We start from the raw sequence: 18,089 nt of genomic DNA on the forward strand, positions 1-18,089 counted from the left end.
GCCAACTTATTCCAAGTACCGTTCCTGTCACTAGCGATGCTTTTACCTCCTCTATGAAGACATTTTCCTGAGATATATCTCTTCTTTATACAGGTCCTAAAGAACATCCCTAACTCCTGTGTGTTAGCATGTGCTCCATCTAACAGCGCTTCTGATCTGCTCTGTCAGCGCTTGATGAATCATGTGGATAAGAAGGATATTTACAGGATACTGGCCAGTAGCAAGGACTTTCGTTCGGTGCCAGAAGATATTAAGGTACTTTTCCAAGACTTCCATCTTGTGTACAACAGCGCCTAGATCACATTTGATTTATGCTAAGATAAGCATCTGTTCTTTACGTCTTCACCAACATTGACTTGTACTGCTGTCTATTGTGCTTATTAATGAAGTTTTATTGTTTTTGGGTTTTTTATTTCTAATATTTAACATATGCTAACATATGTATAAACTCTTGTAAATATCTGTGTAAACCTTGGGTTCTGATGTCATCACTTCAGCATTTATTAGCAGAATGCATGTATTATAAGAAATAACAAACCTCCTACTGTAAACCATTATGGATCCTAGAAATCACCTCAGTGTTTTTATACAGGCCACAGAGCTCTGCTTGCTGCCTAATGTCTTTATATGGTCCCAGAACTCTTTGGAGACTTAGAATATCCCTTATTTACAGTATGGGTACATTATATTCCATCTAAACCACCTCATTTCATTTTTGTACTATAGGTTGGAAGTGGTAGTATCTACTAATTGCTTGTCAACAATGTCATAATACAAAACCAAGAAATTGCTGTTTAGTTGTGTTCAGACTATAACTATATCTTTATTTGCATGATCATTTGTGGTATTAATCTGTACCAAAAGCAATTAATCAATGTTTCTTAGGCTTCTACATTGCAGCGCTATTTCACTGATTTCTATTAAATGTAGCGCACTAGTCTTTCGGCAATGTAGGTTTTTATACTGGCATGATGAAAAACTGTCGTCCTGATCCCTTGTATATATTAAAATGTTCATTTATGACCATAGATGTATCTTTTTAACATACCTGCCTTAACAAAGGGTGCTTTTTTTTTATTTTGCCTCCATAGCCTTGCTGTAATTGGAACAGTCGCACAGGGGAGTATGAATACCCTAATAAAGATCGGCTGAGCGAATACCGAGTGATCATCACAACTCTTGTCACAGCAGGAAGGTGAGGAGGTATCCAAGGGTTTCAGAAGCTATTTCTTTTTGGGGTTTTTTCTTTTTTTTAATCATCACTGAGGGTGTGCGAGTAAACAAATCTCATAAATCCTTGAACAAAATGTTTATTTTTTAATAAACCAGACCAAAATAAGTGGTAAATAAGTAGGTGTAAGATTGATCGTGAATGCAGTCGGCTTTCTCCCATTTATATTTAATAAAGTAATACAGTAAAGAAAACAGATACAAACACCTTCTATCTGAACCTCCCCATTCTATGTCCACAAGTTTTTATGAATGAGTAGCGGAACGTTAAATTAGGCCACCAGGTTCTTTGGAAGCTGTAGCAATAATAGAGATCTGATTTCTCTTCACACTGCTATGTTGTATTTTCCAGACTTGTATCTGCAAACTTTCCAAAAGGCCACTTTACTCATGTATTTATTGATGAGTCCGGACATGCAGTGGAACCAGAGTGTGTGACTGCTATAGCAGGTACTGAGCTACCATTTAGTTCTGGATGGCAACTGGGCACGAAGCAAGCTCTTGGGGGAGGGGGGGTCTCAATTTCCGTTTGGTTTATTTTTTAAATTTAGTGTCTGTTATTTGAAGAGTTATAAACATTCTGAGGCTGGAAGCAAAGATGTTCTGCATGTCTCTTGTTCTAGCAGTACACAGTCTAAAATGCTCTTTATTAAACAAACATTTATAGGAATAAATTGAAATCTACCTGACAAATGTAAGCATTTCATTTTGAAATATGGCTCACTGAATGATACATTTCCCAGTTACTACTCCTTTCTTAAATTGACTTAATTTTTTATGCATGTTGAATTCCATCAAGTTTAACCATTTACCTTTTGATACAATTTTAGATCCTGAAGTAGACTCCACATTTCAACTTTGTTCTCATTTTGTAGGAATTTTGGATGGGATGAATAATAATGGAGGACAACTAGTCCTGGCTGGCGACCCAAAACAGCTTGGCCCAATATTAAGATCTCCATTTGCTATTGACAATGGGTTAGGTTAGTGAATTTTAATTTTATGTCGGATTTGAAGTATGACACTGGAAACACCATATCATATATGTCCTTTTCTAACATGGTTCTCCCGCTTTGTCCCTATTATGTTCTTCCTGAACCTTTATATCCTCTATCACTTTACTACTTTTTATAATCATTAGGGGCCTGATTCATTAAGGATCTTAAATGAAGAGGATCCTTATTTCAGTCTCCTGGACAAAACCATGTTACAATACAAGGGGTGCAAATTAGTATTCTGTTTTGCACATACGTTAAATACTGATACTGTTTTTTTCATGTAACACACAAATACTTGATAGCTTAGTTGTACACTGAAATTTAAAGTTAATATTTGTGTGCTACATGAAAAAACAGTCAGTATTTAACGTATGTGCAAAACAGAACACTCATTTGCACCCCTTGCATTGTAACATGGTTTTGTCCAGGAGACTGAAATAAGGATCCTCTTAATTTAAAATCCTTAATGAATCAGGCCCTAAGTTCTCAAACTCAAAATGTACCTCGAGGGGTACTTCAATATATGAAATATAACCCATAACAGTATTCATTTATTAGTAAATCATATAACCTATATAAACCGTAAACACGTTTAACTAATTAAATGTGTTTAAGTAGTGGCTTTTTATAAACTTAAATAAATTAGGGGGTACTTTTAATAAATGCACACACATTGGGTTGATTTAGAGATGACGGTAGAATGGGTGTAAATGCAAACTGTTTGCATGCAGTGTACATACTGTATGCTCTTGTGTACTGGTCAGTTCTATTTTTACACTGTCTTTTAGATTTAAGCTAGGCCCCCCTCCTGCTCACAGTTCTAAATCGTATTGAATATATTGCGTTCACCCCCAAGCAGCACAAAATGGTTTTTCCAGGTGCAAATTTTTCACAGAAGCTTGATTTGCTCCTAATTCTAAGGGAAGTGTGTGGACATGTTGGGGATTTCTACACTAAAGGCTTGAGTCATTTAAGGAGAGCAAGGCAAAAAAATGAGTAAATTTGATCCTGGAAAAACCATGTTGGAAAGCTAGGGGTACAAATTAGTTTACTATTTTGCACATAAGTTAAAATACTGGTTGTTTATTTATGTAGCACACACATACTTGATAGCTTTACTTGTACACTGAAATATAAAGTTGATCTAGATTCTAGGACATGCCCTATCCCAACTATAAATATGTCCCCACATTTTAAATTTCGCTCCCCCCCCCCAACTCCAATGCAATATGGTTTGCCAATGTGCAAAGTTACTTTTTTTTTTTTTTTTTTGTGTGCTTTACTCTCCTTACTGACTCCGGCCCTATGTGTTTTGCAAATAACTAATGTCACATGTTGCAGCCTGCCACTGCACTACTTTACATTGTTACTCTGTAATTTACTTATTTTCTCTCTTTTTTCATGCTTTCTCACCATCCAGCTGTTCAACTCCTGCTCTCTCCCTCTCTCTCTCTCTTCACTCCTCTCATGCCAATAATTCCCCCTCCCACACTATTTTCCCATTGCCTTTGAATTTACTGCTTTTAACTCTACCATTATTGTACTACAGTTCCTTTGCCATTGTACTGTTCTACCCAACAGGCCCCTGCACTAGCATGGCCCAATCTAGGCCTCTACATCATGGCCTCAGTATCTTGCAGACCTCTGCACCACAGTGAACCCCACTATGCCTATTTTTTGTCTTTCATGTCCTCATCTATGAACCTGTTTCTTAAGCCAAATTGTAATTTTATTTATTTATTTTCTTGTACAAGGCTTTGAAAGCCAGGTATAATCCCTCTGCATTTTTATAGTTATTGATGATTTCAACTTTTGTCATGCAGCAATGTCTTTGCTTGAAAGGCTGATGACCCAGAATCCACTCTATGAAAAATCCACTGGGTCCTATAACTCCCAGTTTGTCACCAAGTTGTTGCTGAACTACAGGTTTGTGCCACGTGTTGTAATTTCTACATTCCATTCCAGTTTGTACTTGTTAAACATCGCCTGTCGCCTACACAGAGTGGAGCAAACGTTCTAGGTTAACTTTTACATCCCAAATACTAGAAATCAGTGATGTATGAATATTAATTATATCTGACATCTTTTATAGGCAACATGCGCTTTATGTAGACATTGTGTTAATTTGTGTTCCTAACGGAGATTTTAAGATGGGTCCTTGTAAAAGTAAGAATTGGGCACTTGCCATTCTGGATTAAAAATGCATATATAACTTTAAATGCGTGCATCACGTCCACTTATAAAACATTTATATATTTTTATATCTATGAATTGCTATACAATCCTATAGTACAAATGTTATTTTGTCCCTAATTAGGTCCCACCCTGACATCCTAATCGCTCCAAATGAACTGTTCTATGATAATGAGCTCCAGCCCAAAGCAGATGAAATGGTCACACATGCCTACTGTAACTGGGAAAAGCTGCCTACGAAGGTGAGGTGTTCTGAGTATTCCAATGCAGTAATGGAGAGCACTGCAAAATGTGGTTAGCACTGTAGTTCATAAGAGGAATTCTGTAATTATGCAATGCACGCCATTATTAGGAGTGTCATCCTCTGGTAGAATATACCATTAGTTCCAGAAAATATCACTTAATGCTACCTAGAAATGTTCCAATACTGCACATATTGGGCCTAATTTAGTGTAAGAGTAAATGCAGTTTTGAAGCTTTGTAAAAACATGTTGCTCTGCAGGGGACAAATTGTAAAATGTGCAGACAGACTTGTAGTTGGGAGAAGGGTGCGTCCTAGCTCATATCTTAATTTAGAGTTAAAATAAAATTGCCCAGTATTTGTGTGCTACATACAAAAATAGGCAATCTTTTCCCTGCATGGGAAAAGTAAAGTGTCTGCATCCCTTATATGGTATTATGGTTTGTCAGGTGTATATTTGCACCATTTAGTTATATTTGCTCTTAACTCTCTGAATGAGACCCATGTTGTCTATCAAGAAAGCAACCATAATGCTATAATATTCTTTTAGACTATAGGTCAGTTGTATCATAGCCATCCATGTGTTCATTTCATCTGTCCTTGAAGTCGTAATCTAAGCTAGGCAAATTCATGGCTACAATGTACTATGTCTCTTTAAAGACTAACTCCAGGTTGAAGCCTTTTAATGTCAGGCTCTCTCCAAACTAGTGAACTCCAGCAGGGAACCCATTCATGGGAACCTTGTGGTCAGAAAATGCACATGCCACTAATCTGTAATCTTCTGCCTAACAGTGTAACAGAGAACAGTGTGTATTACATTTCTGAAGGCTGTCATATATAGAGAAAAAACTGTGGCAAGTGTTATTGGGGGTGAGGATTATGTGGCAACTCCTAAGTTTGTTTGAGCACAGTGATGGTTAGCATTACAATTTAATTTGTGGCTAGAGTTCCCCTTTAAGAGACTTTTGGTTTTTAGACTGAAAAATATTCAGAAATACAGTAATAGAGAAAAATGCAGTCTAAAGCAGTGCTCCCCAAACTCCATTCTCAGGGAGCCCTAACAGGTCATGTTTTCCATATCTCCTTGCTGAGGCACAGGTGTATTCATTACTGACTGACATATTGTAACTAGGGATGAGCGCACTCGGATTTATGAAATCCGAGCCCACCCGAACGTTGCGGATCCGAGTCGGATCCGAGACAGATCCGGGTATTGGCGCCAAATTCAAAAGTGAAACTGAGGCTCTGACTCATAATCCCGTTGTCGGATCTCGCGATACTCGGATCCTATAAATTCCCCGCTAGTCGCCGCAATCTTCACTCGGGCATTGATCAGGGTAGAGGGAGGGTGTGTTAGGTGGTCCTCTGTGCTGTTTAGTTCTGTGCTGTTTAGTTCTGTGCTGTTTAGTGCTGTGCTGTGCTGTGCTGTGCTGTGCTGTGCTGTGTTCTGCAGTATCAGTCCAGTGGTGCTGTGTCCTGTGCTCTGTCCTGCTGAGTTCCGTAGTGCTGCTGGGTCCTGTGCCGTGTCCTGTTCAGTCCAGTGGTGCTGTGTCCTGTGCTCTGTGCTTCTAAGGGCATAGTTATTTCCCCATTATTCCCAAGTTTTTAAAAAATAAAAAAAAAAGTAAAAAAAAATAAAAAATTTAAAAAAAAAAAAAATATATAATAATTATAACCAAATTTGCAAAACCAATCCAGCATTATAAGTCCATTGGTACTGCAATATTACCAAGTTCACACATTCTGCAGTATCTTGTGCTACATATAATGGAGACCAAAAATTTGGAGGATAAAGTAGGGAAAGATCAAGACCCACTTCCTCCTAATGCTGAAGCTGCTGCCACTAGTCATGACATAGACGATGAAATGCCATCAACGTCGTCTTCCAAGCCCGATGCCCAATCTCGTAGTACCGGGCATGTAAAATCCAAAAAGCCCAAGTTAAGAAAAAGTAGCAAAAAGAGAAACTTAAAATCATCTGAGGAGAAACGTAAAGTTGCCAATATGCCATTTACGACACGGAGTGGCAAGGAACGGCTTAGGCCCTGGCCCGTGTTCATGACTAGTGGTTCAGCTTCACCCACGGATCTTAGCCCTCCTCCTCCTCCCCCCCCCTACAAAAAATTGAAGAGAGTTATGCTGTCAGCAACAAAACAGCAAACAACTCTGCCTTCTAAAGAGAAATTATCACAAATCCCCAAGGCGAGTCCAAGGGTGTTGGTGGTTGTCAAGCCTGACCTTCCCATCACTGTACGGGAAGAGGTGGCTCGGGAGGAGGCTATTGATGATGTAGCTGGCGCTGTGGAGGAACTTGATGATGAGGATGGTGATGTGGTTATTGTAAATGAGGCACCAGGGGGGGAAACAGCTGATGTCCATGGGATGAAAAAGCCCATCGTCATGCCTGGTCAGAAGACCAAAAAATGCACCTCTTCGGTCTGGAGTTATTTTTATCCAAATCCAGACAACCAATGTATGGCAATATGTAGCTTATGTAAAGCTCAAATAAGCAGGGGTAAGGATCTTGCCCACCTAGGAACATCCTCCCTTATACGTCACCTGAATAACCTTCATAGTTCAGTGGTTAGTTCAGGAACTGGGGCTAGGACCCTCATCGGTACAGGGACACCTAAATCCCGTGGTCCAGTTGGATACACACCAGCAACACCCTCCTCGTCAACTTCCTCCACAATCTCCATCAGATTCAGTCCTGCAGCCCAAGTCAGCAGCCAGACTGAGTCCTCCTCAATACGGGATTCATCCGAGGAATCCTGCAGCGGTACGCCTACTACTGCCACTGCTGCTGTTGCTGCTGTTAGTCGGTCATCTTCCCAGAGGGGAAGTCGTAAGACCGCTAAGTCTTTCACCAAACAATTGACCGTCCAACAGTCGTTTGCCATGACCACCAAATACGATAGTAGTCACCCTATTGCAAAGCGTATAACTGCGGCTGTAACTGCAATGTTGGTGTTAGACGTGCGCCCGGTGTCCGCCATCAGTGGAGTGGGATTTAGAGGGTTGATGGAGGTATTGTGTCCCCGGTACCAAATCCCCTCGAGATTCCACTTCACTAGGCAGGCGATACCAAAAATGTACAGAGAAGTACGATCAAGTGTCCTCAGTGCTCTTAAAAATGCGGTTGTACCCACTGTCCACTTAACCACGGACATGTGGACAAGTGGTTCTGGGCAAACGAAGGACTATATGACTGTGACAGCCCACTGGGTAGATGCATCCCCTTCCGCAGCAACAGCAACAGCTGCATCAGTAGCAGCATCTACAAAATGGCTGCTCATGCAAAGGCAGGCAACATTGTGCATTACAGGCTTTAATAAGAGGCACAACGCTGACAACATATTAGAGAAAATGAGGGAAATTATCTCCCAGTGGCTTACCCCACTTAGACTCTCATGGGGATTTGTGGTGTCAGACAATGCCAGTAACATTGTGCGGGCATTAAATATGGGCAATTTCCAGCACGTCCCATGTTTTGCCCACACCATTAATTTGGTGGTGCAGCATTACCTCAAGAGTGACAGGGGTGTGCAGGAGATGCTTGCGGTGGCCCGCAAAATTGCTGGACACTTTCGGCATTCAGCCAGTGCCTACCGCAGACTAGAGGCACATCAAAAAAGCTTGAACCTGCCCTGCCATCACCTCAAACAAGAGGTTATGACGCGCTGGAACTCCACCCTCTATATGCTGCAGAGGATGGAGGAGCAGCAAAAGGCCATTCAGGCCTACACAGCCACCTACGACATAGGCAAAGGAGTGGGGATGCGCCTCAGTCAAGCGCAGTGGAGACTGATTTCCGTGTTGTGCAAGGTTCTGCAGCCATTTGAACTTGCCACACGAGAAGTCAGTTCCGACACTGCCAGCTTGAGTCAGGTCATTCCCCTGATCAGGCTGTTGCAGAAGCAGCTGGAGAAAGTGAGGGAGGAGCTGGTAAGCCATTGCGATTACAGCAAGCATGTAGCTCTTGTGGATGTAGCCCTTCGTACGCTTTGCCAGGATCCGAGGGTGGTCACTCTTTTAAAGTCAGAGGAATACATTCTGGCCACCGTGCTCGATCCTCGGTTTAAAGCGTATGTTGTGTCTCTGTTTCCGGCGGACACAAGTCTACAGCGGTGCAAAGACCTGCTGGTCAGGAGATTGTCCTCTGAAGAGGACCGTGACATGCCAACAGCTCCACCCTCATTTTCTTCCACATCTATGGCTGCGAGGAAAAAGCTCAGTTTTCCCAAAAGAGGCACTGGCGGGGATGCTGATAACATCTGGTCCGGACTGAAGGACCTGCCAACCATTGCAGACATGTCTACTCTCGCTGCATTGGATGCTGTGACAATAGAAAAAATTGTGGATGATTACTTTGCTGACACCATCCAAGTAGACATGTCAGACAGTCCATATTGTTACTGGCAGGAAAAAAAGGCAGTTTGGAAGCCCCTGTACAAACTGGCTCTATTTTACCTGAGTTGTCCCCCCTCCAGTGTGTACTCGGAAAGAGTTTTTAGTGCAGCGGGGAACCTGGTCAGTGAGCGGCGAAGGAGGTTGCTTCCTCACAACGTTGAAAAAATGATGTTTATAAAAATGAATAATCAATTCCTCAATGAAGTACAGCACTGCCCTCCAGATACTACAGAGGGACCTGTGGTTGTGGAGTCCAGCGGGGACGAATTGATAATGTGTGATGAGGAGGAAGTACACACTGTAGGGGGAGAGGAATCAGAGGTTGAGGATGAGGACGACATCTTGCCTCAGTAGAGCCTGTTTAGTCTGTACAGGGAGAGATGAATAGCTTTTTTGGTGTGGGGGCCCAAACAAACCAATCATTTCAGTCAAAGTTGTTTGGTAGGCCCTGTCGCTGAAATGATTGGTTTGTTAAAGTGTGCATGTCCTATTTCAACAACATACCTCTCAACTGCAGCTCATCCCTCCTCTGCGGGGATAATGTCTCCTGTGCTCTGACACGTCACTCTGTGTACTCTCAGCCTCAGGATCTGACACTACAGCTACCATGCCTCTTGTAGCAGCCCTCACTCCAGGGCCTCTTCCATGTGCAGTGTCCCCCTCTCTCTTGGGTTCACTATAGTGGCATGGAGTTCTCCCCCTCATCCAGGGCACACATTCCTTGCCCTGGCTCAGTCACCACGCTCAGACTTCCAGGCAATGCTGGGGGAGCCTGGGAGCTTCCACCCCAGGTCCCCAGCTACAACTCTCCTCTCCTGTGTCTTCTCTCTCTTTCTGACACTTTAAAGATCGTGCCTTTAAATGAAAAAGTCAGTCTTCATTGCACGACTATGTGCAAGTGCAACAGGGACATTTTTTTGGGTTTACAAAGTCAAACAATAACACTTCGACCCTGTCTGTCTGGGGTCTCTCAATGACGAATTGTCTGTAGCATGTTTGGAGGAGGTATTGTGGCCCCGGTACCAAATTGTGTACCGGGGCCACCACACTACGCAGTCAAGATACTTGTTTGGTGGAATTCAGACCAGTTGAGGGTTTTATTATTATTATATTGTGTGGACCACTCTATCTATACCACACTACAACTCTATACCACTCTATTTCCTACTTTAATTCTATTTAATTCTATTTCCTACTTTAATTCTATTACTAATTAATTACCATAAAGAGGAACAAAAAAAACCAATTTTACCAAAAGTATAATATGACTTAGACTTACAAACACTACACTTTAAAGATCGTGCCTTTAAATGAAAAAGTCAGTCTTCATTGCACGACTATGTGCAACAGGGACATTTTTTTGGGTTTACAAAGTCAAACAATAACACTTCGACCCTGTCTGTCTGGGGTCTCTCAATGACGAATTGTCTGTAGCATGTTTGGAGGAGGTATTGTGGCCCCGGTACCAAATTGTGTACCGGGGCCACCACACTACGCAGTCAAGATACTTGTTTGGTGGAATTCCGACACGTGGAGGGTTTTTTAATTATATTGTGGCCTCGGTACCAAATTGTGTACCGGGGCCACCACACTACGCAGTCAAGATAGATAGATGCGTATTGCGTATCATAGATAAAGTACATTCAGTGGTGTGGGGCAAATTGAAAAATATTCCAAATGCACTGACATTATCAAAAACAAGAGGTTGTCACACGCTAAAACTCCAACATGTATATGATGGAGAGGATGGAGGAGCAGCCGTATGTGTAGTGTAATGCAGATCTGTTGAAGGTTTTTTATATATTTTATTGTGGTGCCCAGTGCCCACTCCTCTACGCAGTCCAGATACATTTATTGGTGCGAATCATAAAAGTTCAGGGTTTTTAATATATATTGTGGTGACCCACTCCTCTACGCAGTCCAGGTACATTTATTGGTGCGAATCATAAAAGTTCAGGGTTTTTAATATATCTTGTGGTGACCCACTCCTCTACGCAGTCCAGGTACAATTATTGGTGCGAATCATAAAAGTTCAGGGTTTTTAATATATCTTGTGGTGACCCACTCCTCTACGCAGTCCAGGTACAATTATTGGTGCGAATCATAAAAGTTCAGGGTTTTTAATATATATTGTGGTGACCCACTCCTCTACGCAGTCCAGGTACATTTATTGGTGCGAATCATAAAAGTTCAGGGTTTTTAATATATCTTGTGGTGACCCACTCCTCTACGCAGTCCAGGTACAATTATTGGTGCGAATCATAAAAGTTCAGGGTTTTTAAGATATTGTGGTGACCCACTCCTCTACGCAGTCCAGGTACAATTATTGGTGCGAATCATAAAAGTTCAGGGTTTTTAAGATATTGTGGTGACCCACTCCTCTACGCAGTCCAGGTACAATTATTGGTGCGAATCATAAAAGTTCAGGGTTTTTAAGATATTGTGGTGACCCACTCCTCTACGCAGTCCAGGTACAATTATTGGTGCGAATCAGAAAAGTTCAGGGTTTTTAAGATATTGTGGTGACCCACTCCTCTACGCAGTCCAGGTACAATTATTGGTGCGAATCATAAAAGTTCAGGGTTTTTAAGATATTGTGGTGACCCACTCCTCTACGCAGTCCAGGTACAATTATTGGTGCGAATCATAAAAGTTCAGGGTTTTTAAGATATTGTGGTGACCCACTCCTCTACGCAGTCCAGGTACAATTATTGGTGCGAATCATAAAAGTTCAGGGTTTTTAATATATTGTGGTGACCCACTCCTCTACGCAGTCCAGGTACAATTATTGGTGCGAATCATAAAAGTTCAGGGTTTTTAAGATATTGTGGTGACCCACTCCTCTACGCAGTCCAGGTACATTTATTGGTGCGATTCATAAAAGTTCAGGGTTTTTAATATATATTGTGGTGACCCACTCCTCTACGCAGTCCAGAAAGATACCTTGTTGCAACGTTTTGGACTAATAACTATATTGTGAGGTGTTCAGAATACACTGGAAATTAGTGGAAATGCTTGTTATTGAATGTTATTGAGGTTAATAATAGCCTAGGAGTGAAAATAAGCCCAAAAACTTGATTTTTAAACTTTTTATGTTTTTTTCAAAAAAAATCCGAATCCAATACCTTAAATCCGAACCGAGACCTTTCGTCAAGTGTTTTGCGAGACAAATCCGAACCTCAAAAATAACGAAAATCCGGATCCAAAACACAAAACACGAGACCTCAAAAGTCGCCGGTGCACATCCCTAATTGTAACAGATCCACAGGTGGCATAACTATAATATGTCAGTCAGTAATGAATACACCTGTGCTCCAGCAAGCAGATATGAAAATCATGCACTGTTAGGAGTACTTGAGGATTGAGTTTGGGAAACGCTAGTCTAAAGTAACAATCTAATTGAATAAAGTCATTCCTACTGATACTTGTACAATACAAACTGACACTCAATTATGAAAATTAGTTCTAAGAACGTCCATGCTTGATATTGGCATTTGGCTCAATCATAGTAATATTAAATAACTAATTTGGAAATTTGTATATTTAACCATATTTTATATATTCCTTTGTCATTGCTGGAGGCTGTATACAAAATACTATTTTAATATAAAAAAAAAAAACTGGCTTACTGGTAATCCATTCAAGACTTGTGTGCATATGGTCAGAAGTTAATCATTTTCACCACTTGTTAGATGGCGTCTGTGCTCTATGTAAATGTATTTTATTTCTTTATTAATAAATGTTATCTACAGGGCTTCCCAATCATCTTCCATGGTGTGATGGGGATGGATGAACGAGAAGGCAACAGCCCATCCTTCTTCAATAGGTTTGAGATAGATGTGCTCATGTCTTATCTCGAGGCTCTTCTAGAGACCCAAGGGAAGAAAGGGTTAGCCAAAATCTCACCCAAAGAAATTGGCATAATTTCTCCTTACAGGAAACAGGTACAGTCATTGGTGTGTGTGGTGGTTTTTTTTGAGGCACAACTTTTTCTCAGTTGCTAGAATGTACGACTGTAGAGATCCTTTTGCTGGACTGAAGTACTTCTATATATCACTTTTTTTTTTTTTTTTCTTTGCCTCTCTAGCTCTCTAACATCTAAAGATAGCAAACATGAATATATCTAATCTATTTCTATCTAAGGATTATTGTTGAAAGCCTGTTCTGTTCATGTTTGTTTGAAAAAATCCTTCACAATTTAATTTATATTAGAAAACTGAAACAAAAAAACCATAGCCAGTAATCGGGTGGAGCACCAACAGTTCGGCCATGTAATGCTTCTGAACTACTTTTGTGTTAATGGCAATGATTTTGAAATTCTGTGCACCGCATTAACACAAGCAGCCACTGCCGACAAAAATAAAGCTTGTCCATCCCCCCCGAGTGGCAGTAGAAGGGCAACTGGACAGGAGGGTTTCGATATATACCTATATATCATATCAATATATTATATGATATATAGATAGATATATATAGATACATTATGATATATATACATTTGTGTGTGTGTGTGTATATATGTGTGTGTGTATATATATATATATATATATATATATATATCTCTCTCTCTATATCTATATCTATATATATCTCTAGTGTGTATATTTTCTGTACTATATCTCTTATATATAGGTGATCATTGTAAGTTTTTATAATTACTTTGTTGTCACAGTGTTGATACTTGTCACCTATGCTCTATTGGAAGAAACCTATTATCAGGGTACTTGTGCTGTTATATGTAATAGGTGCCAGCAGCGTTGATGGTTAAACCACAAGAAGCTTCAAGACTTAACCAAATCTGTTGTGGTTATTTCAGAACTAGTTGTGACAGATGAGATAGATATATATATATATATATATATATATATATATATATATATATATATATATATATATTATACATATGGAGTTGCTTATAGTTGATACTGTCTGCAACAGACAGGCAGTATAACAAGCTTATGTAGTTAATGTACTTTTCTCTATTATAGTACATTTATATATGCAGATGGTAGTAAGCTTATATTGGGGGCAATGTCCGAGAACAAGTTGCTCATATATATTTTAGTGACTCCGGTCACTTTATATATCTATATGTAAGTAAGAGCACGCAAAAAGGATGTAGCTCTAGTTATCACTTCTTCATTTCAACTGTCACTGGAAGAACCTGCTGAGAGCTGAACTTCCGTCTAGGCATGCTCAGAAAGCGATGCGGACGGCTGGAGGCTGCCCCACTTCCTGCCTAGACTACAGGGGACACCACTACCAAGATGGGAGACAGAGCGTAGCACTTCATATTAATATGCTCAATTAAGGCATGCATTATGGGGGCTGAACTAATATTTATGAGAATGTAGCCTATCCATTCACTTGGAGCAGTATTCCATGTACATGCAAGGAATGCCTCAGTGATACTCCATAACTAATTAATAGCTAACATACTAGGTTAGCCCTCATAATAGATGCTTCGACTGTGTATAAGAGATCAGGGATAGTTTTAATATAGTGGTCAATTCCTTTTACGTTCGACCTAACTACTGTATTTTTCAGTACAGAAGACCAAATTTGGACAAAAAATTGCTGTGTGTCCTATCATCTCAATGGGACTCTTTAACGCTGCTCCTGTGACCATTATTATAAAGCAAGGCTGCGTCAGATAGAATATCGAATGCCTGCCTATTCCTCACCTTTCATGAAACGGCCCTATGTAGTCCGTGGTCGTAATGGCACCCAGTCATGTTTAAGCAACCACACCTCCAGATCAGCCATGTGAACAGACACTATTGAACACTTGAAGATGTTCAGGGAAACGCATGATTTAAGAGGCAATTTGAAGTGACTTGTTAGTAATGACGGTTGCATTCTTTTGTTAGGAAAGTGGCAGCTGGAGGGAATCCCCCCCCCCCCCCCCCCCCCCCTTCCCGTTCTAATTTTGGAACCTGAATGATGTTGTGCAACATAAGGAAATACAGTATAGCCTCTTGCGCATAGTGTAACCTTTTACTTTTTGTTTGCAGATGTTCAATTACTATTCATTTACTAATTTCTATAGAGAGCTGCTTAGAATTGACTTCCCTATCTTTCCCCCCTTCCTTGCACCACTAATATTTACCTTTCTTAGACTTGGTACTTGTTGTTGTTTTAATGTAGCATATCACCTATGAATCTGTTAGTGTTCTACTAGATAAAAACAAACATATTTGTAATCTGAAAGGTAAGCTTTGCTTATTTCTTTCAGGTGGAAAAAATTCGTAAAGCAATTGATTTAAAATGTAAAGCTGTGACTGACATTAAAGACCTAAAGGTAGGTAGTTTCTAATAGATGTGGTTGAATTTTTACATAGTGTACAGTGATGTTCATATGTTTAATACACATCAATGAACATTTGTCCATTGATGTCTGTAAACAATATTTGATTTATACAATGATTATTAATCTCTAATGCTGTTGCCCTTCACCATAGAACAGAATTGGTGCTGATGCTACCAATTCTATGATCCCCACTATCAAATCAGAGGATGCACTGGATAGCTGCCATAAAATCTCTGTACGCCTTTAACAGAAGTGGGAAGAGTGACGACGTGTGAAAATCAAACCCATTAAAGTATTTCTCTGATAGCTCTTAAAACAGTGAGAAGCTAACCCAATTCTGTAAGACACAGAGGAGAAAATGGTGGCCTCTTGATGTGCCCTCTGTGGGGATCAGATGATTAGTTGCATTAGCAGGGGAGGGCTGGCAAATTTTAGATCAGGAGCAAGACTCGACTCAGCAGCCAAAGTAGCCCTCTATAGGACCGGCCTGCGGGGCAGATGCCCCCCTTCCCTCCAACCCTCCCCTCCCCTGATCATGAGCTACTTTCTGCAGTACGTGTAAAAGCAGTAAGGGGTGTAAGTAAAAACAATGAAAACTTGTATAATAAGTGTCTGTATACTGTATGTCAGTGTGTGTTCTGTCTTTTATGTAAATACTTTCTAATTTATATATGCATATGAGGAATTGATGCTTAGTTTGTGTACTTTCATAACTGATGCATTCTGCGTATTAAATAGAGATCACTTTGGTACAATGCTTTTTACTATCTGATATGGAATTTATTCCAGATTAAGACCACTAATTCATTCATACACAAACTGCAGCTACATAAATGATGAGCAGAAGTATATACTGTGGGCTTTGAGAGTTACAATGCCTACTCCGATCATGCTAGTGAAACATTCGGATCATCTGTGATAAATAAGATAACAGAATTCAAATGATTGCTTGCATTTGTTCAAAATAGTGCTGTCGGTGTGATCAATATTCAAATTCAAACTGGAATTATTTTTCTTTAGTTTTGTTATTCACCAGCATTATGCAAAGTATTTTTAGTAACTTTTATTTAGTTTTTTTTAATGAATTTCTAAGTCAATAACTGTAGTTTGTTCAATTAATTATTTATTAGCACTTTTTGGATTATCTCCCAAACACTATTTACATATAAAAATAGCAACAACAATAAAAGGCACAATCATTCACCCAGTGATCACTTTTTATTCTGTAATAAGCTAATTTATACATTTATATTTGTATTAATAAAATATTGGATAAAAAGTAATGAACTTTATTTTAATTGGTCTAGGCCAGTGGCACTCAAACTCTCTTTATATACTCTGGATGTTGACATATTTTATGTTTATGTGCACTGTTGGGGACTCAAGCTATGTGATTATTCCATTCCTTTCAACATAGTGATGCATAGGGAATTATAGGGAATAATTTGTAAGCATACTTTTTCGTCACATGTACAGTCTGATCTTAAGATATGGTAAAAGATGCTGAAAATCTCAAATATTGTCTGCCTCTAACAGATTGGTTCTGTTGAGGAGTTTCAAGGCCAGGAACGAAAGGTGATTCTCATATCTACAGTGCGGAGTACTAAAGATTACGTAAAGTATGATGAAGACTTTAGTCTTGGATTCCTGAAGAACCCAAAGGTAAATGGCTGGAATGTTCACAGTAATTTAATAAGTCCACTGTGTTACACTATTGTGCTTTACATACCCCAGCAAATAGTCCAAAAACATTCGAACAGTAACTGAAATAGCCTACACCTTCAAGGGGCTGTTGTGTTTGAAATTAGTTTTTTGTTTTGTTTGTTTGGTTTTTTTAGATAGTTAAAGGCAAATATATGTATTTGAGTGAAGTTAAACATAATGCATCTCATTTAGAGTTGGATGTAAGTCCATTTGCACTAGATACAAATTTGTCACACTGCATGTAGTGATCATAGAGGAATTACGGTTATAAGGGTTAACCCATCACATAATTGTGGGGAATAAGTCCTAAATCATAACTACAGTGTAAATATGGTATATCAATTGAATCCATTGATAAATTGAGCTTACTGAAGTGTAAAATGTGAAGTCAGGGAGTCTATTGTGTGTGTATTCAGTGGCTCTGCACATCCCAGTGTTAAAAGATAGCATTGTCACCTGTGGCAGCTTCAAGGCCCCTGCAGTGAGCTATATCCTGGCCTAGGTTGGCGTTTGACACCCAAATAGACTTTTAGGAACCACTACTCAGCATGGTGTCTGGCTCACAGAGACCATGTGCTGACTTGGCTATATTTTATATAGACAAAAATAATTCAGTTTCAAATATGCCACTTAAAATCAATAAAAGTAGTGGTCAACCACATATTTCTTAATAGCATGATGAAGGGCAGCTCATATGTCAAATTAAGAATTCTGCCACACCGAGAAGTTGAGGAAATGAGTATAAGCTCAACTGATACCCTGTACCTAGGCCTATTTGTATCAATAGATGGGTAAATTCAGAGGGGATCTATGAATAATAAAATTGGGTCTCTGTGACACACCACAGAAAAGTTAGGTCACATAATAGAATTGGGTAGTAAATCGGGGAACCTGCAAATGGTGATTAGACCACAATAACTGGAGGTGGGGAAAGGTGTAAAGGTGTCTTTAAAAAGCTGAGACCAGTGACGACAAATGGACAGATCTTCAATTAGATTGATTC

At 39.8% G+C, this 18,089-nt stretch overlaps 2 protein-coding genes across 2 annotated transcripts in view; one reads left to right on the forward strand and one right to left on the reverse strand.

Moving 5' to 3' along the window:
• Nucleotides 1-18,089, forward strand: part of MOV10 (Mov10 RNA helicase) — a 76,296-nt gene that overhangs the window by 48,540 nt on the left and 9,667 nt on the right. The window contains exons 11-19 of the mRNA XM_075196261.1: nucleotides 94-255; nucleotides 1,092-1,195; nucleotides 1,583-1,680; nucleotides 2,106-2,213; nucleotides 4,052-4,154; nucleotides 4,546-4,663; nucleotides 12,825-13,016; nucleotides 15,308-15,373; nucleotides 16,919-17,044. Coding sequence (XP_075052362.1) covers nucleotides 94-255; nucleotides 1,092-1,195; nucleotides 1,583-1,680; nucleotides 2,106-2,213; nucleotides 4,052-4,154; nucleotides 4,546-4,663; nucleotides 12,825-13,016; nucleotides 15,308-15,373; nucleotides 16,919-17,044 — 1,077 coding nt within the window. The remainder of the gene's footprint in view (nucleotides 1-93; nucleotides 256-1,091; nucleotides 1,196-1,582; nucleotides 1,681-2,105; nucleotides 2,214-4,051; nucleotides 4,155-4,545; nucleotides 4,664-12,824; nucleotides 13,017-15,307; nucleotides 15,374-16,918; nucleotides 17,045-18,089) is intronic.
• PPM1J (protein phosphatase, Mg2+/Mn2+ dependent 1J) overlaps nucleotides 1-18,089 on the reverse strand; it is a 315,203-nt gene that overhangs the window by 42,775 nt on the left and 254,339 nt on the right. The window lies entirely within an intron of this gene.

The sequence above is a fragment of the Mixophyes fleayi genome, chromosome 2, assembly GCF_038048845.1.
Source record: "Mixophyes fleayi isolate aMixFle1 chromosome 2, aMixFle1.hap1, whole genome shotgun sequence".
Taxonomy (NCBI): Eukaryota; Metazoa; Chordata; class Amphibia; order Anura; family Limnodynastidae; genus Mixophyes; species Mixophyes fleayi.